The sequence below is a fragment of the Chelonoidis abingdonii genome, chromosome 7 (assembly GCF_003597395.2).
Source record: "Chelonoidis abingdonii isolate Lonesome George chromosome 7, CheloAbing_2.0, whole genome shotgun sequence".
NCBI classification, from domain to species: Eukaryota; Metazoa; Chordata; order Testudines; family Testudinidae; genus Chelonoidis; species Chelonoidis abingdonii.
Genome location: NC_133775.1, coordinates 13,599,931 through 13,622,979, shown reverse-complemented (window position 1 = coordinate 13,622,979; position 23,049 = coordinate 13,599,931). Strand labels below are relative to the sequence as shown.

Here is a 23,049-nt window from a genome sequence, read left to right as displayed (position 1 = left end):
ACAAGCTTATAATCAGTAATAAGATAAAAAGATGCTTTCCATTAGATGAGCATGGGAAAATCAGAGTTGTGATAGTTGTATAAGTCCTTGATGTATCCAGAGGTGAATAAAAACTTGTGTAAACTCTGTTAAAGATCTTTATTTTCTTTAATTAATTACATCAACCGTGTAAGTCCCTTCCAGCTGTTTAGTAAGAGCTATTTATAGTCCTAGTCTGCATTTTCCAACTGTCAAATTAGGAGCCTCCTCTTTGATGGCTACATATTCTTTTTAAATATTATTCACAAGCATTTTTACTGGTTACATTTCTTTGTAACTATAGTAATTAGAATAACTTTATAGCACACTGGCATTTTCCTTAAACACAAGTAACTGGGAAAGCTGAATACGATTGGTTTTTAGTTTGCTGTGGCCATCATTTTATTTACTTTAAAAAAATTATTTAGCCTGCTGGGTAAGAGAAGCATCTTTAGGCCACAGATAGGAAAAATAAGTTGAAAGCATTTAACCACAATTCTCCCAAAACTAACTTTTTCTTTCATGCTTGAGAATCGAATGATTAGGGCAAATTCTGCTTTCATGTGATGCACACCTGCACAGGACTCTTTCTCACAGATCTTAATTGCAGGATTGGGGCCAAATTCATGGACTTCTGTCGACACTGGGGTTACTCTGGATTTCACTGGTGAAAATGAGAACAGGCATATCCTTATAGTATTTACTGCCTAGATATCCGATGCAACTTCTGTGTGCTTCTAACACCTAGCTATCTGGAGTTATTGTTGAAGATTTTATTTTTGTGTAACTCAAAGACACAGACTGTATGTTTTTTAAATAGCTGATCCAGCTGATTGCACACGAGCAGGACATTATTTAAGAAGTAAATGTGTTTGAACGGGAAATGAGCTGTAGTGCAGAACGGCGCACAGCTGGACTGGACAGCTCCCTGAACTCCATTGGAATCAAAAGAGCCTTTGATTAATTTCATGGCACTTACACTTCAGCGAAGTCAAGGCTCTCATGTTTCAGAGCAGGCTGCACAGTAATTGTGTAAGGTGGCTGAGGGAGTGATTATCAAAGCAAGAAACTGATTGGCTCCATCACAGCAAGTCAGTGCTTCAGTTTCCCTTCTGTAAAATGGGGGTAGCAATGATACTTCCTCTGCCTGTCTTGGGTAATTAGATTATAAGCTCTTTTGGGCAGGGCCTGTCACTAAATCTGTATGGCACCTAACACAATGGGGCCCAAATCTCAGTTATGGCCTCTAGGCACGACTGTACCACAAATAACAAGAATAATTAGTCCGGTCCCTGTTGTCCTCATCCATGCTGCTCCTTTATGCCAAAAGCATTAGCACAGACTTCTGTCAGCCAAGTTTTCCTGTCCTTTCTCACGGTCCCACAGTGACAGAATGAAAGCCCCGGTGCCTCTTCCACAGTGGGAATTCCAATGGGTGCTTATTTTTCTACTAGCAAAGCAAAGTCACCTCTGGAGGGTAAAGAGAAGTTGGATGTGGTCATTGTCTGCGTTGCCAGCATCTTTGCCCTGCCCTCAGTCAAGGCCTTGCAAAGGCAGGAAGGCCACAAAGTAAATGTGAAGGTAATTCATTGTCTTCTCAGAGCACATTGCCTCTGTGTCTTTTGGTTAGTTTACACCCACTCCCTTGGCTTGCCTAGAACCTGAATCTGAATCCTTCCTGCGCCATCAAATGTTGCTTAGGCACAAACAAGGCTCTACCACCCCTGTGTATCCTGGGTCACTCTCTGCATGTCCTCCATGTGTTACATCCCATAGGGTTCCCTCTCAAGATCCTCTTTGATGGAGGGGTTCTTTCAGGCAGCCCCTTTCCCGTGTTCCTCTAGCTGACCAGTGGCATGCCTGCCATGGCAGACACGCTAACTTCATTCTTAACACCTGGCCCAGATAATTCCATCTCTTTTTCTGCAGAACTTTAGGAAATTATGTTTCTGTAGCTTAACTCCTTTCTAGGAGGAAAGGTGGTTGGCCTATCCCTTGACTCCCAACCTGGAAGACCCATGGGCTGCTTTTCATCTGGTCCCCACACTTTGACGTGTTCAGCTTAGGTGTCCCTCCCAGGAGTTACAGCTATAACCAGCATAGCTCACAGGGTCTTTGGCATGCACAAGCCTTCAAACTACATCAAAGTTCTATCTCCAGGGAAGTTTGGTTTGCCTAGCACTGAGTGGAAAAACTTCCCTCTTGGTGTATGGTGAGTAAGAAGCATGTGAGTTGTTTGAGGTGGAAAGAAGACTGGGGATAACAGAGCAAAGAGGAGCTCTCTCCACCCTGCTGAGATGATTACACACCACGAAGTTGAGTGTTTACTGGGCTTTGGGTCATGAACAGTGTCCAAGCCCAAAGATTGTGTAGCAACTTCCCTGTCCTATGCCATGCTGCAGGTGGAGCCCTCTTAGCTGGTTTCATATCAGACCTCTTGGCAGTAACAGCCAATGGAGGAATCTGAAGCAGAGAATGTAAAGTGTGTGTGTGTGGTGTCACAAGACCCGCCCCCAGACAGGCTCCTAGACATCAAGGGCTTTGTCTGATGCCAAGTGCTGCAGCTCTTCTTCGTCTTTTCAGGATTTGTACAACCAGAGTGTGGATGCCCTGGAAGTGATGCTGAGAGCTCTCCTGTCAGAGAAGCCAAACCCAGCTGAGTTGCAGAACTTCTTGGATGTAAGCGGCATTGAGCTGGTATGGGCAGAGGCTAGGGGAATTGCCATCTTGTGGCAATGTGAGGAGGGAAGGGTGTGAGGGAGAGACGGGAGGGTTTGTGCTTCTGTTGTCTCTCAAATGGGACCCTATCTCTTGCTCTCTAGAGCGGGATCATATGTAGTGTTAGCTGCTTAGGGGCAGAAGGAAAAAAAATCACTTTCATTGAAAACAAGGGAAAGGAAATCTGATATAGCTTTTTAGAAGGCCTGTCCTGTTCTTCACAGCCAAGGACTTCCAGTCGCTGACAGCTATGACAAGGCTCTCCCTTTCCTCTGTCCCTCTCCCAGAGGAGTGGGAATGGAAGGTGGGTCTCTAGGATCAGATTATGGAGCATTAACTCTGGGGTCTCCTGTCTAGCTTGGGGAGTTTGAAACCAGAAGCACAATAGCAAAGACTCTCTCCCTCCTTCCTATAGATGCAATCAGACCTGGGAAAGTAGGAGTGACTCTCTGGTGCAGAGGGACCCCTTCCTCCCCAGAGGGATTGAGTGATCCACAGATGGGAGAGTGGTATTCAGTGGTATTCAATCCTCTTGCTTCCTACCTAGAAAGTCCCTGAGGCCCAGGGAAGGGGGAAGGATTGTGAGATCTGCCTGAGACTTGTCTGATTCTCTGGATATGACCGAGGGCTCAGAAGAAGAATTGGACCAGCCCTTTGGAGGGATGGAATATTGCAGGAGTCCCTCAACACAGTGGGCTGATTACAGAACACTGCAATCCTGATGAACACAGAGGTGAACCATATGGTGCTAAAGCCAGATTTACCTCTTTATAGGGGTATGTGTCAGGAGAATTGTCCATGACACAAATCCTGAAAGGGAGCAGGACTCAGACAACCTGTCTGGTTAATAAGGTGGTGATCAGGTCAGAGAGAGATCAGCTTTAGAGATTCACTGCAGCACATGCCCCTGTTCTGCAGTTTTTAACACAGGCCTCCCTTGCTTGTTCCTGCAGCACTTGGCCCCCTGGATGACATCAAAGAAAGCTCATGAGCGAGAAAGGGCTGTGAGAACCAGTGTCTGCCTGTTACAAGCGGCAGCCGAGAGTACTAAGTTCTGTGTGAGTGATCCCTGACCCCTGGTAGCCTGAAGCCAGGAAGAATGGCCCTAGGCCATGCTCTCTTCCCCTCATGTGGGACATTTTATGGCCACTGATGACAGGTTCTCCTTGTCCGCCAAACCAACATACTGATTCCTTTTCCCCCCTTTGATTTTCACTCAGATGTCACACAAGTACCCCAGGCCGGAGCTCCTTATTGGACGGCTGGCCCTGCATGTTGATGACCCAGAGAAGGAGATTGGCCGCCAGGCTATGGAAGGCTTGTATTTCCTCTACTCCCTCATGTGGTGCCAAAAGGGTAAGAGGGGGCTTTCCGAACTTGGAGGACCCAAAGCTCCTGCCTGTGAACAGCTGGACACTAACCCTAATCTGATGATGAGTCCCTATAGGAACAGGCATCTTCTTGGAGAACTAGGCTAGAACACAGCTTGTAAGCAGATGGCCATTTTCCCTTCTCTATGCTATAAATGGATTAGTTCAGAAACCCCAATAGGTCTTTAGGTGAGAGCCCTCAAGGGACTTTGCTGCTGTTGTTGATGTTTGTGGAAGGTGCTCATGATGATAGGTGGCACTATAATACCCATGGAGGGATGGTGGGAGAGCAGAGCCACTGTTAACGAAGGTTACACTTAAAAGGGGTATATTCTGCAGAGAGAGTTAGGGCAGAGTATGCCACAGGAACAAAACTCTCTGTAGGTCACTTTGAGTGTGTAGTGTTTTGAAGGAAAGAGACAGTGAAGAATAGTCTCTAAGGAACAGGATAAGGCTGTTAGGAAGCTAGTAATGTAGTGTCTGTCTCCCCATACATCCATATTTTCCATGGCAGGGTGTTTGTTATGCAGTAGACCTGCTGCTCCTTCAAGCACTGTGACTTCAAACCTGTAGTGCAGCTATGGTTCAGGAACATGAATGAGAGTAGGAGGAAGCCAGTCATTTAAGGGCAAAATGGGAAGACTTTCAGGCACAGAATCTCATGAAATGAAGGGCTGGAGGGGACCTTGAGAATCATGAAGTCTACCTCTGTGCACTCAAGCAAGACTAAGTGCACTTAGACCATCCCTGACACGTGTTTGTCCAACCTGTTCTTAAAAACCTCCAAGGACAGGGATTCCACAGCCTCCCTTGGAAGCTTATTCCAGAGCTTAGCTGTGCTTAGAGTTAACAAGTTTTTCTTAATAATACCCTAAATCTCCCTTGCAGCAGATTAAGTCCATTCCTTGTAATACCTGCCGTGGGCATGGAGAACAATTCATCACCACCCTCTTTATAACAGCCCTTAACATACTTGTTATAAGGTCCCACCCCCTCAGTCTTCTTTTTTCAGACATGCCCAGTTTTTTTTTAACCTTTCCATATATAAAAGGGATAGAAAACCTGACTTCTTTTTTGTTGCTTTCCTCTGGACTCTCTCCACCTTTCCCAAATGTATTGTTTTCTCCTAGAACCTGAGAGGAAGATGGGATCTGTGACAGCAGCGCTACATCAAATGGCCAAAAAGATCTTGGGTATCTACAAGCCCACCAGGATTTGTGAGAACATCTCTGAAATTGTTAAGGTGAATCCTCAATGCAGGGTGTAATGAAAAGTATTTCTGGCTGCAGGTGTGTTCCCAGGGTTGTACCTCTCAGTATACAATGTAGAGCAGAGCAGGCTGAAAATAGGAATTTCTGTCCTATGGAAAATTCTGATATTTCAACATTAATATCAACTTTTTTTCATAGAATAGAAAGTTCCAAATTATTTCAGTTTGGAAATGTCAAAATATTTCATTTTGGCTCAATTAGACATTGAATGGCATCAAGCTGCCACAGTGTTTCATGGGAGTTGTAGTTCAGGTGCCTCTTGCCCCCATTCTCCTTCATGGGCCAGGATTCTCAGGTGGATTACATCTCCCATAATGCACTGTGGTAGTTCAGCCAGAGGGGAATCCAGGGTGCATAATGGGAGATGTAACCAAACCCATAGAGAAAAATGGGGATACCTGAACTCCCATGAGGTAGTGCAGCAGCACAGGTAGATACAGATTAATGTCAAACTGAAACATTTCAATCTTTTTTTTTTCTTGTGGAAAAATTTAATTTTCTGGAAAAATTCCTGACCAGCTGTTGCTCACAGCCTGTCAGCCATAATACTTTTCTTTCATCTATATTTTAGAGGAGAACTACCTGTCCTTTATCTAAGGCTCAATGAGCACAAAAGAAAATACTGTAAAGCATGGTTGGCCTCACTAACTGAATAGTTTGAGGCAGTGACTATACAATATCTACAGGGGTATTTGGTTTGAAGAAGTGACTAAATAATACTCCCCAGGGTATTTGGTTACAGTATCCCGTACGCACGGCTCAGGAGAAAGTCAAAGGCTGAATGCATCACATACCAGAGCAGCTGAGCTCTCGTGAAGCATTGGTATGGTTGAATGACCTTGAAATTGTTGGAGGCAGTTCATTCTTAAATAAGTTGGAAAAAGCCAAACTTGGCTTTGTCTGGATTTTGCTTATCAATTGTGCCAGTGGCAGAGTGGGTGTCCAGCTGGGTCACCTACATCAGGTGCTTTGGTTGTGCTCTTCCAGAGATTTGGACAATTTCTCAGCCCAGACTAGATGGCAGACCTTCTACTGACAGCTGTAGAAAGCCTGAAGGAGCCCAATGAGAGCACCATTGAAGCATCAAAGACTATTCTGAATGTAATCCTGGAGAAGTACAAGCAGAAGATACAGATGGATGTAGTTGGCTTTTGGGAGTTGGGGAGCATTTAGAATCTCCTGTCCTGAGGTATCATCAGTGGGACTCTTTCTTCATTGTGATGCTTATATTTTAAGTGTTGCAAGTGGACTGTCTAAAGCTGGGAAATGAGCCTTTGTTCCATTGTCTCAGGACTTGGAGACTGCATCTGGAAGCACAGGGGGTTCTCTTCAAGCTGCTGCAGTTCCCTCTTGTTCTGATTTGAAGTCCTACTGATTTGCTCTTCAGCTTTGTAGCTATCAATCTCTTCTACAAAACACTAGAGAATTGATCGCTGGGAACACTCCTGCCTTGGCCAGGAGAAGGACCAGGCAACATAAGAGGTCTTCTATAATGATGCTTCATGTGCACTCCAGGAAGGTGGAATTGCTCTCATTAATAGTGTCTGCCCTATTCTGCTCTGATTCTTACTCCAAAAGGAACCCCCTACACACGTGTGCACACACACTCTAAGCTGTATTGTTTTCTTCTAGGTGCCAAAGATTGTGGACAGGATCCACGCCCAGCTCAGAGCCATCCATCATTCCCACGCCAGACAGGTAGTGATGATGGCCTTATGCCTCCTGGCTCGTGCTTTTATGGAAGAGGTGTCCACAGCCCTTCTAAAGTGTCCACTCCTGCTGGACAGGTATGAAACTTCCTAATGACCAGGATACTGAGAGCTCACTCTTAGGGTTGCTTATTCCTTCCTCTGCTCCTGAGAGGTCTCAGACTGCCAGTAGCTTCCTTGTTGTGCAGAAAATGTCTTTCTTGCCAGGGGTAGGTTACACCACTAACCACTGAGAAATGATATCCCCTCTGGCTTCCATCCCAGGAGGCTTCTTCTCCATCCATCTCGTAATGGCAGGAATCACAGATTTGCCCAGACGTCCTATATGATATTTACTAACTGTGCCATTCAATGTGTGTCACTCGCTTGCTTGGAATGAGTGGAAGGGTGGAAATCCCACTGAGGAGAGCACCTGGGGATAAATTCTCAATCTGCAGAATTGGCGCATGACCACACGTAGAGCTGCCTGTGCTTGAAAAACAAAAATCTGTGTGTGTACATGGATTCTTGTGTGCACTGGTACCATTGCTGGACATGCTCTCCCTAGACTCTGGGTGCCTCAACCACAACTTTAATTTAATAAATTCACAGTAGTGGGGGAGGGGGATCACAGTAGATGGCTGAAGTCTATTGCCCTGCCCCCCACAACCACCATCAGATATACAGTCCCAGACATGATTTCCCCAGGCCATTGAATAACCCTCTTCAACAATTATCCTGTCTCTTCCCCAAACAGCCAGAGTAAAAGATGGGCTTTGCGGTGTGTTCTGAAGGGTGACCAGTCCAGGCTGTAGCAGACCAACAGGGAAAATACATTCCACAGCTCCCACTGTTCTGTATCAAGGGAGTTGCAGCTTGAGGTCTTTCAGAAGCTGCAGCTATGGCAATATGTAATGGGGAGAGATGGACTCCAGGTAACCCAGACATACAGGGATTTCTTTGTTGGTACCTATGATGGGTTCCCCCGGGGGTGCCATCTGGAAGTGGGGTACTACTGAGCTCCTTTGACCTCCCAGCCTGGGCTCCCTTTTACACTGTACTGCTGTGACAAGCTGATAAGCTCTCTCCAGGCTTCAGCCTGCACTTTAACCAGCACACATACAGGTAGGGACAGACCCAGCTGCAGTTACATGCAGATGCTCTGATCAGCTATTGTAGGGAAGGCTCCCGCTAGGGTACTTCCCAGCTACTCAGGCACACACCCCCTTTGGAGTGTAAACCCACAGTTATACCATCTTGCACTGTACAGTGGAACTGTACAGTGTAAGCTCATGAAATTCGCCCCCTCTCTCAATGTGGAGAGAAATATACAATGGCTTTCTACCCTGAGTTTTGACTCCCACACACCGGTTTTAGATAAAGCAAAACCAAGTTTGTTAACTACAAAAGATAGATTTTAAGTGATAGCAAACAGATCAAAGCATATTACCTAGCAAATAAACAAACAACGCAACCTAAGCTTAATATGCTACATAGATTGATATGAATAGCAAATTCTCATCCTAAGTGATAATACAAGCAGGCTGTAGATTCTTAAGAGGCAAGCTGCACTTGCTTACAGCTTGAAATCCCCAGGTGTTCCATTCACAGGCTAAAAATCCCTTTAGTCTGGGTCCAGCACTTCCCCCAGTTCAGTCTTTGTTCCTCAGATGTTTCCAGGAGTCTCCTTGGGTGGGGGAGTTAGTGAAGAACCCTGATGATGTCACTCCCCTGCTTATATAGCTTTTGCATATGGCAGGAATCCTTTGATTCAAAGCCTAGTTCCTATGCCAGTCAGTGGAAAAATACTGACATCCCAAGATGGAGTCCAGCACCAGGTGACCAGGTCACCTGTACCTGTAGTGTCTGTAGCGTCCTCAGGAAGGTTCCCCTGGTGGGAAGGCCTATTGTTCTCTCTAATGGCTCATTAACTTTAATGGGCCCTTTCCAGCCAGCCATCTACCTAGACTTAGAGCCTTTTGCCTAGTGAGTGTTCCCCAGGTGTAAACACATTTGAAATACAGATACATCGTCAATATGCCTAACTTCAGATACAAAAATGATACCTGCATACAAATAGGATAATCATATTCAGCGAATCATACCCTTTTCAATGATATCTCACATGACCTACCAACCAAATAGGTAAACAAGGTGAGCACAGACCAGACACTTGGGTTTTAGGACACTAAAAACCAATCAGATTCTTAGGCCATGGCTACACTGGCGCTTTACAGCGCTGCAACTTTCTGGCTCAGGGGTGTGAAAAAAACACCCCCCTGAGCGCTGCAAGATACAGCGCTGTAAAGCGTCTGTGTAAACAGTGCCGCAGCCAAGCGGTTCAGCCAAGCTAAACCCCATGAGGATGTGGAGTACGTGCAGCGCTGGGAGAGCTCTCTCCCAGCGCTGGCGCTGCGACTACACTCACACTTCAAAGCGCTCCCATGGCAGTGCTCCCGCAGCAGCGCTTTGAAGTTTCGAGTGTAGCCATACCCCTAAAAACAGAACTTTATAATAAAGAAAAAGTAAAAGAAGCACCTCTGTAAAATCAGGATGGAAGATAATTTTACAGGGGAGTAAGAATTAAAACACAGAGGATTTCCCTCTAGGCAAAACTTTAAAGTTACAAAAAACAGGAATAAACCTCCCTCTTAGCATAGGGAAAATTTGCAAGCTAAAACAAAAGATAACCTAACACATTTCCTTGCTATTACTTACAATTTGTAATCTTAGATGCTTATTTCAGATGTGGCTTTAGGGGATGTATTTTTCCTGCCCTGGTCCCTCTCTGTTCCGGAGAGAACAACAAAGAGCACAAAACAGAAACCTTCCCCCACAGATTTGAAGTATCTTCTCCCCTTTATTGGTCCTTTTGGTCAGGTGCCAACCAAGTTATTTGAGCTGCTTAACCCTTTACAGGTGAAGGAGGGATTTTATGCTACCCATAGCTGTATGTTCATGACAAGCTCCATTCAGGAAATGAACTGCTGCACTCTGGAAAAGCTTTCACTCCTGAATGGTATCAAGGTGTAGCCCAAAGGGGCGAGTAGATTATAGGAGTCTAATCTCAAAGTGGCAGATAAAATCAGCAAAGTGCCCATGTCCAAAACCAAAGGTCACGCTTGTCTTACCAAGCAAGATGAGAAAGTGCCCTTTGGCACAGCTATGCCCTGGGCTTCAGTAGTAGCCTTGAGTCTAGTACAATCCCAGAGCTGTACGCTGACTCAGAAATAATGGCGGTCCCCCATTGAGGTTAGTGGAGGTGATGTGATTCTAGTCAGTTTTTCTGGTTGTGTCCCACAACCTTCTAACAATCTCTCTGCCCTGTCTAGGCTGAATCTCAGCCAACCCAGCTCCATCCAAGCTCCAGTCTCCTGCAGACGTGGGGCCATCCAGTCCCATTCACCAGCAAATCAGCTGTAATGATGATATACAGCTGGGTATCCTCCACAAAGAGCAGGCACCATTGCCCATGTTTCCTTTGTCACCCACCTAGTAGCCTTGTGTACACCTGAAACTAGAAGTGAGAGCAGAAGTCTACAGGATTCCACAGAAGACCAGTCTAGGGGTGGACAAACTATTCCCCATATTCACCCTCTCAGCCATCTGGTGTATATAGGAGCAAAGCCACTTCAAATGGGTTCCTTCTACTCCTAAGCACGCTTAATGATCAACCATATCAAAAGCAGCTGACATGTTGTCTTCATCTGTAGCCAGGAGACAATCAGCCAGTGCCACTCGTGCAGCTTCAGTCCCATACCCATTTCTAAACACAGGATGAAGGGAATCTAAAGAATGCAAATATTGCTTTGTCTCCACCTCCATGATGATCCTTCCCAAGAGTGGGAGATTTCATAACGGTGATAGCAGGACCCAGTGTGCTAGGAGTCCCCTCACACTGCAGGCAGTAATGGTCTGTTCATGGCAAGGGAGTGGATTCCCAACCCGCTGTAGACGCTAGGTCTGCAGTGTGGCCAGGTATATATATAGAACCAGCAATCATCTGTGACAACCCCACATGCATGTGTGTGACTTGATTGTATTTTATAGGTAAAAAATGTGGCTGGTTATCTTATAGCAGACTACAGGTCTGACAGTGGTCTCAGCCCACCATGTTATCTGAAGGTATGGAACGTGTAACATGGGTTGCTTACTGCTTTATATACATAGTTTTGTTTCCTTGGTATCTGGGATGAGGTCTCATTGTATTCACCATCTCTCTGATGGAGCCCCTGACCCTAGTTTAGGTGTCATTTGTCCAGTCAGACTGTGGTGCGGCAGAGCTATATGTATCTGATCCAGTGTGCGACTGTCTCTCTCAACTTGTAGAGATGCAGCTGGGATGTGGAGAACACTGGCCAAAACAGAAGCAATCTGTCACTCCCACAGATTTCTGAATGTGCTGCTGAATGAGCTGCAGGAGAGGCCAAGCATCTCTGAGGATAGAGCCTTCATCATACCTCTAGCTGTAAGAAACAATTCACACGTGACTCTCCTCTCTCTTCAAAGAGGAGAGAGGTCCACATCTGAGGGATATATTGCTGTGAATTCTCCCTGGGGAAGGGATAGGGAGAGCTGCCCTGTATCTCTGGCAGAGCCCTCAAAATGCTTCCATTTTTCATTTCTTTGCCTTCCGCAGGAAATGCTGGGTCCCAGACATCAGCCATCTTGTCATACACGGCTGGACAAAGCTCCTTGCGGAGCCTATCAAAGCTGCTACTTAATGACATGGAGGGGACCTCACTGGTGCCATTTCCTCTGTTCCCTCAACAGAGACTGAGCAGTCAGTCTCCTCCCGCTGTCTTCAGCACTCCATCTCCTCCCTCTCCTCTTTTCTTCTTCTCAGGGTGCTCGCTCCTGCCTCCATTGTCAGAGGGTGGGTATAGTGCTTCGTCTCCCCAAGGCCTGAGCACACCACTTTGATAGCAGCCTCAGATACAGCTGGTCCTGATCAATGGGACTCAGGCATTTTCCAAAGGAAGTCAGTATCATTATCCCCATTTTACAGATGGGAAAACTGAGGCAAAGAGTGGGGACGTGACTTGCCTAAGGTCATCCAGTAGATCAGTGGCAAATCTGGGAATAGAAGCCAGGTTTCCTGAATCCCAGTCCAGTGCTCTGTCCATTAGGCCATGCTGCCTCCTCTTTAGCATTGAAACCCTGGTCTCCTGCATGGCAATGCAGAGCATTAAGCGAAGGGGTGGGGGTACCACGACAAAACAATACTACCTCTTCTTACTGGAAAAGCCCTGGGCTAAGCAGCCTTGCTTGAGTCCATGCAGCCAAGCACTGGCTATGAAATTGAAGTGCTGGGGAGAGGCAGAGGATTTTAGCTGCCTTTGTTTCCCTCCTTCAGGCAGCCAGCGCTCTGTGCGAGGTGTTATCCGTATCCATGTGCACACAGGCGGTGACACGCTTCTATCCCCGCCTCCTGATGGCCCTGCTGGTTCAGGTGCACCATACCATTGGGCTCAGCCTGCCCGACAGCAGGGTGTCCAGGAAGGAGTCATCCCTACATGGTAACTACTGAAAGGACGAGACGCTAACTGCATATATCAGACTCCTCCCTGGGATCAGCTGCCTGTATAGGTTACTTGTCATCATGTTCCAGGCCTTTTATGGCTTGTCCCCACCCTCCCTATCGTAAGAACGGCCGTACTAGGTCAGACCAAAGGTCCATCTAGACCAGTATCCTGTTTTCCGACAGTGGCCAATGCCAGGTGCCCCAGAGGGAATGAACAGAACAGGTAACCAACAACTGATCCATTCCCTGTCACCCATTCCCAGCTTCTGGCACACAAGACGCTAGGGACACCATCCCTTATCCATATCATCTTTCATTCACTATCAAGAGGTCAACTGTTTCCTCCAATCAGCCCCCAGTGCCAACCTCCGTCAAAGAAGCACCTTCACTGACCCTCCCACATGGGTGGTGCTCCCCAGAAACATCCGCCAAGCTACTTCCAATCCCTTCTTCAAATGCTCCTTTGCCATGATGCCTTCACAAAACTTGACAACAGTCAGGTTGCTGGGGTGCTGAGACCACTGCCTGCCATGCTGACTGGTATTGGCTTGTTGTTTTCTTGTGCTCCCCCAGCTTTGTCTGTCTGTCTCGTCTCATGCTGAGATGTAACCTGTTTCATTTATTGCTTTGTACAGCACCTGGCACAATGGGGTCCTAGTCCAGGACTGGGATTCCTAGGTGCTACTGTAATACAAATAAATAATAATCTATAGGACTCTATCTTAGCTCCATGCTTTCCATATGCCCACACCAGTGAAGTCACCCCTCGGCACCCCAATGCTCCTTTCTCTCTTACAAACAGTGATATTACAGCTCCATGCATGTGTGCTGTGCAGGGTGGGGTGTCACTGATCTGGTCTAGCGCTGTCTCTTGTATGTGCAGTATGCTTACCCGCAGCATGGCGTTGGGCTCAACGGCTCAGTTATAGCCATGAAGGTGCCGCATGGGAGCAGTGTGGGCTTGGTCTCAGTTGCTGTGCTGCCTTTCTAGGCCTCAGTGCAGTGACTGTGCATTGGACATGCAGTGCAGGGTTGGGGTTGTCATCTCTATGATATTGCAGTGCGCTGCAAGCCCCGTCTTGGCATAATGCAGGTATCTGGAGGAATGGGAGAGAGGATTGCTCTGAGCAAGGCCGGTGTCGCTTTAATATGGGTTTTGCTCTGATTGCAGCTGTATTGTGAAGACAGTGAAGACTCTTCTCCTAAAAATGAGAAGCCACTAAGAGTTCACCTCTGTTGAGAAGGAGGGAGGCTGGGAACTGCTCACTAGCTCTGAGGAGCACCATCGCCGGGTAGGCCTGCTTGCAAGGTGAGAGGCCAGAGCTTTGCTCTTGACAGATCATCCCATTCCTCCCTTCTGCCAACCGCTCCCCCCACCAACTCACCTCCTCTGTTTGCTCCCACAGAGCCATGGTCCACTATTCTTGCTGTGAGCTGTGGCGGATCTTGTACCTTTTGGTCCCGTTCCTCGAACGAGGTGATAAACAGCACAAGATCACAGCGATGGCCTTTTTCGTTGAGGTAAAAGTTACTAGCTCACATCTGTTGTGGTGCAAAAGAGCATGAGCTGCATTTTCTCTTTCTGGCCTGGTCAGCTGACCTCGGACTCCAAGCGTCTCCTGTATCTGATTCACTGAGCTTTTGGGGAAAGCCTGAATAGCCTTTGAGAGAGTTCAAGAGACGATGTGCATGTCAGAAATAGCCATAATACTTTCCCTTCGGCAGCAGCTTCCTTCTGAGGATCTCAAGACACTTTGAACATTTCTCCCCACTACAGCACGTTGAGGTAGATGAGTGTTATCACTCCCATTTTACAGATGGGGAAACTCCAGTAACAAGGCCTTAACTCCCCAAATCACATAAGAAGTCTGTGGCAGAGTCCAGAATAGAAACCTTTTAGTCCTGTACTTTGGTCTGTGCTCCCTCTCTTTTCCTAAATGTAGGTTTCTAGGGTGTAAGTATCTTTTATAGACAGGCCAAAATTCTCAAATGTGAGTACCTGGCTTTGAGTACCCACTCCGTCTTCAGGCACCTGAATAAGTAGCCCAGTGTTCATAAGTGCTGAGAGCACCAGAGTTCCCATTGCAGTCACTAGTTGCAGGTGCTCAGCACCTCTGAAAATCAAGGTGCTTAACTGAGTGCCTAAATATAGACTTAGGTGCCCAGCTTTAAGCACCCATGTTTGAGAATTTTGGCCTTTAGGACAGTCAAGCACCTTCGTAATGGCAAATTATTTTGAAATGTTTGTGTATCCCAAGTGCCTTTTTCCTTCTGCAAAATGTGAGTATAGTTCCAACTCTTACTACCGCCTGCTTCTATAGCTCATACCCAGCCCATAGGTTTTTCATTGTCAGAGCTAAGGAGAAGAATGTTTGTAAATTTCCTTTTCCTTCTGATGGATATTTGTAGCTCTAAGAGAATCTAAGGACTAGTCATTGTTTTATTTATATGGCAGGCTTAGAGAGACAGCCCTTGAGCTCTCAGGTACTGTGGTAAGCACAGTAGAAATGCCTCTAAATAAATATTAGCAGTGAGCATTCTATAGAAACAAAATAGGAGTATTTGGTACCAAGATGAAGACATTAAACATTCTCCTTGAGAACTAGCCACCAGTTCCCTTGTAACTGTTGGGGGGCTGGACTGGGAGGAGCTGGTATTGAGCTACACTTAGGGTTCCAAAGTGAAGCTCGGCCCTAATCAATTGCAAACTCCCTTGGACTTGATTGAGGCCAGAATTTCATGGCTGGTGCTTGCATGGGAACAACAAAGCTGTTGCATAGCACAAAGGGGGTGTGGCCAGCACGCTGACTCTCACACACTGGCCAGTGGTCTAAGATCATTGCTTGGGTCACATATGATTCCCTGTATAATCTAAAAAAATCTCGTAAAGACAGCCCAAGGAATGGGCATCATGCCCACTGCAGACACAAGGGATGGTTTTTGCACTTGTTGTTGGTGCATGGAGTAGACTTCATGCCCACAAAGGGATAGTCTATGAACATATGGAATGAGATTCTTACCTGCCTTGAGCACAAGGAGCAGGCTTCATTCCCGCTCTAGGCATGGCAAATAGACTTCATGCATGCTGGAGCATTTACAGCAATGTCATGGTAATGCTCATCCAGAGAACAGACAGACAGCTGTCTGTTTTGCAGCCTGTTATGGGCCTGCTCTTTGTCTTTAGCTTCTCCATGTGCCACAGGCAAAGCAGCTCCCAGAAAAATATTCTGTGCTCCGTCTGCTGAAAGGACTGACTGACCCAGATCCAGTATCCGAGCGCTGCGCGTCAAAGGACTGACTGATCACCATGGCAGACTGGCCAGGGAAGGTGAGATGGAATCCATTTCATTACGCAATTGATATCCGTGTAATTACTCCAGAAGTATCAGTAACACTTGTAGAAATCTAGAGTGACTCTCTCAGCACTAAGAAACTGCTGCTGATAGAAGTGAAACCGATTCCATTCTGTTTGTGCAGAACTACAACTGCTGGTCTGGATCAAAGCTAGGTGAACCGCATCTAGAATTGCTCCAGATCCCAGCTTTTCAAAGCAGACCCAGAACCATTTATCTGGATCTGAGATCAGTGAGCAGGATTTAATATTGCTCCAGATCTCAGCCTTGCAAAGCATATAAAAAACCCTCTTAACTGGTTGTACTTGAAAATGCTACTACAGATATCAGTGAAACTTTTGAGGAAGAGGCATGTCCTCATTGAACTCTTCCTGCGCTGTTGCTGGTAGTGGTGCTGCTTTCAGAGCTGGGCAGCTGGAGAGCAGTGGCTGCTGGCCAGGAGCCCAGCTCTGAAGGTAGGACTGCCTCCCACAGCAGCGCAGAAGTAAGGATGGCATGGTATGGTGTTGTCACTCTTACTTCTGTGCTGCTGCCTGTAGAGCTGGGCCCCCAGTCAGCAGCCACCACTCTCTAGCCACTTAGCTCTGAAGACAGCAGTGCAGAAGTAAGGGTGACAATACAATGACCCCCTAAAATAACCTTGCAACTTCTCCTGCAACTCCCTCTTGGGTCAGGACTCCCAATTTGAGAAACACTGGTCTCCCCCATAAAATCTGTATAGTAAAGGGTAAAAGCACACAGAAGACCGGATTTCACGGAGGAGATCAGATTTCACAGTCTGTGATGTGTTTTTCGTGGCCGTGAATTTGGTAGGGCTCTGCTCACTGGGTATCTAACACTGCACACTAGAGACAGGGTAGGAAATAAATTTCTGCATTATTGGATAAAATGCAATCTGATGGCTGTTTTATGGATTATAGCAGTGGTTTTCAACCACAAACCCCTGGGAGTCCACAGACTATGTCTATGTTTTCCAAAGGGATCTGCACCTCCATTCAAAATGTTTTAGGGCTCTGCAAATGAAAAGAAGGTTAAAAACCACTGGATTATGTTAAAAAGGGGCTAAGATTATACATTGTCATCTTTTACGCCTTTACGTTGTCTATTTGTGGCTACTTTAGTGCCTGGTCATGTCCTGGAAAAATCAGTTTATTAGAATTGTCATGGCATAACTGTGAGCAGAAATCAGTCATTTCATTAGCAATGAAATAAATGCGAAAAGAAAACCTCATGACTGCTTTGTTTCAAAGTTGTTGTTTTTTTAATTGTTCGCCTCTTATATTCACACATGGTGAGCCAAAAAAAAAAGCCTCATACCATAGCTATGACCAAGAAGTGAATTAGGAGCAGGGAAAGAATGTGACATAGGCTGTGATTTACAGGGAACGGGGTATGAATTCTGTGGAAAGTCCATTTTAAGCTAACCTTGCCATTTTCTTGGGGGCTTTTTCCTTATTTAGAAACATTCTCGGAAAATTAATCTGTCTCACATTGGTGGTTTTCTTTTTAAACTGAAAACCAGAATCCTTGGTGAGGCAGTGTAGAGGTCGTTACTGCATCAGCTTCTTCTGCATAGGAGATAAAGGTCCTGGTGCCAGCCATGATACACAGCTTGTGTGGAGTGGATGGGAGGCTGGTTGTGGAGGCTCTTGCTGATGTGAAGAAGATTCTCAGAGGCCTGGATGTAGCAAGTTATGTTGGCTGCATCACCAGTCTCCTTCGTCTCCTCTTTGATGATGTAAGACAATAGTGTGTGTGAAAAGGATGAGGGAAGGGGAGCCGAGGAGCATGTCCCTTGCACACCAGCAATCAGTTGTATCAAATAATGGAAGTGAAACAATGTTACTCTTCCTGCTTTCATTCCCTTCATTCTTGCTCCTGCCCCACCACAGTTGTCTTGTGCCTGTCCCAGCTCAGTGGGCCCTGCTGTCTATGACTTGGAGGCACAGCCCATGCTGTAGCCATGCCTAACCAGGTTAGGCCCCTACTATAGCATGTGATGGGGGCTGTTTATGGTGTGATACACATATGCTACAGCTACGCATGTTGTACATGGCATATTTCAGTCACATTACACACTTTGTGCAACCGAATGAGTGTGGAAAGAGCAGTGATTTCAGCTCTTATCATATATACTGACCTGTTAAGTGCTGAGTGTCCTCAATTGCTATTGATGAAGTCAGTAGGAGATGAGGTGATTCAGCACGTTGAAAGGATCAAGCCCTGTACCTGTATATAATGCATCGCGAACACTATGTTGTACAGCTTTCCCTTCCAAAAGGGGAGACTGTGTGATGCATTGTGGCCGCAGTTCTCAAACTTCACTGCACCACGACCCCCTTCTGGCAATAAAAATTACTACAGGACCCCAGGAGGGTGGGGCCGAAGCTTGAGCCTGCCCAAGCCTGACCACTGACGGGGAGGGGCAAAGCCAAAGCCCCACTGCCCCAGGCTGGGGGGGCCAAAGTCGAAGCCTCCTTCAGTGCCAGGCAACTCTAGCCCTGCTGCCCTGGGCCGAAGCCCTCGGGCGTGGACTTTGGCCCTGGTCCCAGTAAGGCTAAGCCAGCCCTAGCAGACCACATTAAAATGGGGATGTGACCACTTTGGGGTCCTGACCCACAGTTTGAGAATTGCTGCATTTTGGGAAATGTAGTCCAACTGGGGATGCTGGCCCAAAGAGGAGAATGGGAATACAAGGCACAGACTACAACGCCTGTGGAGCACTGCAATTCCCATTTTCCACTGCAATCTTTTGACCAACATATTTCAGTTAAAAAACACATTTTCCACAGAAAGCAGGCTCTTCTTGCGAAAAAAAATTTGTTTTGTCAAAAGCCCTAATGTGGACCATGGAGCAGCATAAACATTGCAGTAATTTTCATTACAAACCAAGAGGAGTACTACTGTTCACTAATAAGACCCCTGTCTTCCTGACTTCTTCTGTTTGTGTGTCTCTCAGGAGAGAGTGAGTGTGCGTTCTGCTGCCATTTCCTTGTTTGGAAAAATGGTCAAGAAGGTGAAGAGGAGTCAGGGTCTTATGAAAGAGGAGGATGTCTTGGACAGCTTGATCCCATTACTTCTGCACCTGCAAGAGGGCAACGCTGACATGGCTGAGGCAAGTTCCTACAGTCATTTAGCTCCAAGCCTCAGTCATCACTATCCCCAGACATCTCTTTCTCCATCTCCACCTTTCAGTGTAGGATCTTCTCCTAATCTATCTACTCTAATGTGTTTCCTTCTGGAAAAAAACTTCGAGCTTCCCTATCACCTCATGAAGAAGAAATTCCAGGAGATTCATTTTCATTGGCGGTTATTAACAGTTGGAAAATATTGCTAGTTCCCAGTCTTTTAACTGTGGGAACTCCATCCTGTCTTGTAGAAATGTAAGAATGCTCTGGATGAATGTTCTCGACTCCTGGAATGGAGACTACCTAAACAGGTGGGCAACAGAAAGGCCTGGCACAACCACCAAGAAGATGTGGATGAAATCTGTCAGTACCTTGTAAGTGATCTCTGGGTTCATTGTTAGAACTGTGTGTTGATTTGGTTGAGGGAGGGTTTACACGCAATAAGATACCCATTTATCAGGCTGTGCGGGTAAGGTTATGAGGGGTTGTGTCAGGCCATCCCTGTCATTAAGCTTTCATTTTGTGCATTATTGATGTCTTAGGTGAAGAAACATCAGGAAAATGTCCAAAGGTTCTTGTTCCAAAGCCAGTGCTACCTCAGTAGCACACATCCTTCTTTAAGAAGGGCTGCAGCCATGTTCATAGGTAAAGACAGAAAAATGTGCATTTCTTTAGCAAATTCCATAGAAGCACTTTTTCAATCTGTTGCGCTGTTTCCTCTAATAGTGCAAGTTAATTGCTTTTTACCAGATACCCTGATTTCTTGACCTGATGGATTTAGTGTTGGGTGCAATACAGAACCAGGAGTCACTCCTGGATTTTATGCTATCAGAATACTCCTAAGGGCCCAATCCATCAGCAACTAATCCTGTGGGGACCTCCAAAATTCCCCTGGATGTTCCTATAGGAATTTATCTGCAAAAATGTATGTCGTCATCTTGAAAGCCAGCCTCTCAGTATGACCCCAATCCAAAGCTCATTGGAGTCAGTGGAAAGACTCCAGTTGACTTCAGTGGGCTTTTTAATCAAGTCCTATCTCCTTAGCTTCTCCATCTCAGGATTTAGGAACTTGTCCAAATACCTGAGGGCATCCTTGTGTGAAAGACAAAAACTCTGGAAGTCCCTCTTGGAGGGTGGGAGAGTAATGGGAATTCCCTGCTTTTAATGGCATGTTCAGGGTTCCTGGTTATGCACATGGACAACATGATGAGAATGAAAGATCTGGACATCATAAGTAATGGCAAGTAAATACCTCATTTTTAAATTCCTATGACCTTGGATGAGTATGTGTGTGTCTGAGTGTGTATGTGTGCCTGAGGAGGCATTGGGATTTATATGCACAAAGCTCAGTACTCTTGCTGTGCAGGAACTGTATAAATAGTGTTGGTAATAGTTTGAATCTATACTTCTTCTTTCTCCGTGCTTTATTCTTGGTGGCACCCCCAGTCGCACGTGTTTGATAGAACTGGTAGTCAACACTAATGACTCTCAAATCCACTCTGGACCCATCTCTCAAAGTTCAGTCTCTTTTCTTACACACACTGTCCAACATCTTAAATTGAATTAATGGTGAGCCGACCAAACTCAGTATGACCAGAACTAACCTCTTCTTCTACTCCCTTTTTTCAGTGTTGTAGGCAACACCATCCTCCTCGTCAACCAGACCTGTAACCTTGAGTCATCTTTGTCTCCTTTCCAACATCCATGCTATGACCAAATCAGGTTGCTGCTTCTTCCATCACTCTTCCAAATTCTGCTTCTTCCTTTTTGCTCCTATAGCAAAAGCACTTGCCCACTCCCTAATCATCTTCCAGACTGATAACAACAAACTCCTTCTGTCTGGTCTGCTGTATACTCAGTTTATTCTCCCTCCAATCCATCCAAAATTCTGAACCCAAACCATCTTTGTGTTATGACTGTATCGTCCCCCTTCTTAGAATGCCTCCTCTAGCTCCCCTTCACCTTCCATATCAAATTCAAGCTTCTTTCCAAGCCTTACATCAGTCAGCGCCAAACTGTATATTTGATTTGATCTCCTTTCATGCTCCATCTCCACTACTGTGCCAGTGTCATCAGCTTGGCTGCCCCATTTTTTAATTCTCCCACTACTGCCTTTCTGCGTTCTTCCATGCTGCCCTTATGCATGGAACAGCCTCCCTTAACCAGTTTGCCACATCACCACCATCTTCTGATTCCCTCCTATAAACTCGTTTCTTCCATGTTGCCTGTGAGAAGTGAGTTAATTTAACTTAACTAACTCCTTTGGCTGGCTGGCTCGATATTTTTATCACATGCACCAGAATCTCAGCATCCGTAGATGTGTCCATGCCTCATGGAGTTAATGTGAAATCTTATTAAAGTAACCATTCTCCTAGCTCTTCCCTTCTCCCTACCTACTCCCCTTTTATTATCCTCACTTGTTGTGTTGTCTAAACTTATGCCTCAATCCTGCAAATTGTTCCTTGTGATCTGACCACGGTGCTCATGCAGAATCTCATTAACTTCAGTGAAGCTCCATGCAGGTGGAGGCATCTGCCCCCATGGAACAACTTGCGGTATTGAGGCCTTCCATCATAATATCTTCAGGACCTGCACAGTCTCTAGACTAGTTCCTGTGAAGCACCCAGCACTGTTTCAGTATCAAGCATAACAAAGTCCTGTCAAGCAAGTTCTTTTAAGTACTTTATGGTAGTGTTCCATGGGTGCTGCCAATGAGTAGGAAGATGCAGAGGATCTAGCAAGGGCGTATGTTACAGGTGCTGTAGATGAGGGGGAAATGCTGGGGAGGGCTCTATGAATGGTATTTTAGATGGCTGAATGTGAGTATGCAAAGACCCCAGTGAGCTGTGCATTTCTGGATATAAATGGGTTTTAGGACAGTTCTGTAGTTTCCAATCAACATTTTCTCTTTTGTTTCAGCCCTCGTGGGCTTACTACATGACCCTGAGGCGTCCGTATGTCTTTGCTGCTCAGGCACATGAACACGTCCTGGCAGTTTACTGGAAATTAAAGTTCGGCCTGGTTGAGCAACCCAAAGTGAACAGTGACTCTGCTGAGAAACACAAAAGCCCCCCAAATCCTCCTGCTACCGAAGGCACCTCATCCAGGCTGTGCAATGCCCTCAACCTCTGGAAATAAGCTGCCAAGCACTAACTGGCTCAAAAAGAGAGCCAGGGTTTAATGCCCCACTGAGCCCTATGCAGACACAGCGAGACTCTTGTGATTTATTTTTCTCAGCTTGGGCTCCCTGCTCTGTTTTTCCAACCAGAGGGAAAATGAAAGGGGCTTTGGAAGGGTCATTAACATGCCAAAGAAAGTGAATTGAACATGGGCAATAAAGAGCACTCAGAGTTTATTGCGAACAAAGCTTGCCAGGCAATCTTGACTTATTTTTTGGAGCAGAATTATAGTGTTGGGTGCGTGTTGGCCACATGTAATAGCCAGCTGTCAGACAGTGGCAGGTACCCTCCTCAGAGAGTGTGTCTGTGGTTTCTTTACTCACTTAGCTCTCTGCTGCCCAGTTATCAGCTGAGAGCTTTCCTGACCCACACAGTTCGGGTGGCTTCTTACCCCCCTGCCCTCCAGGGTCGAGCTGTTCCTGTGTGGGAGCAGGCTTCACTCTTCCAGGGCAGTATCCAGACCTGATTCTATGCACTTGTTTCCCCCCTGAGTTTTCCTCAGTGGTTGCTGTGTTTGGGGGACAAGGGCTAGCCCCTCTCTTTGCTCCTGTTGCTGCGGCTGTGGGGGGTTGAGAGGGAGCTGGCCCTGTTTATGGGGATGCAGGAAGAAGAGGGGATGTGTCTCAGCCCTGTCCCTAGGGGGAAGGGGGGGAGATGTCCCTGTCCCCCAGATCCTAGGTTTGTGTGAGGGGACAGAGGGGAAGCAGCCACTCAGCCCTGTCCTTGGGGAGCTGTCCCTGACTCCCAGGCTGGGGTAGGGGGGAGTGGTCCTCTGGCTGGTATGACATGGCAGACACTCT

General features: G+C 46.3%; 1 protein-coding gene across 1 annotated transcript; it reads left to right on the top strand.

Moving 5' to 3' along the window:
* Positions 1-5,259: 5,259 nt before the first annotated feature.
* MROH7 (maestro heat like repeat family member 7) lies at positions 5,260-22,436 on the top strand. Its single transcript, XM_075068264.1, is given in 14 exon segments — positions 5,260-5,349; positions 6,365-6,517; positions 7,010-7,164; positions 11,368-11,533; positions 12,422-12,584; positions 12,942-13,089; positions 13,761-13,898; positions 13,996-14,110; positions 15,774-15,884; positions 17,519-17,680; positions 18,902-19,251; positions 20,700-20,737; positions 21,990-22,029; positions 22,031-22,436. Coding segments are annotated over 13 exon segments (1,887 nt in total). The 5' UTR covers positions 5,260-5,349; positions 6,365-6,394; the 3' UTR covers positions 22,209-22,436.
* Positions 22,437-23,049: the final 613 nt, after the last annotated feature.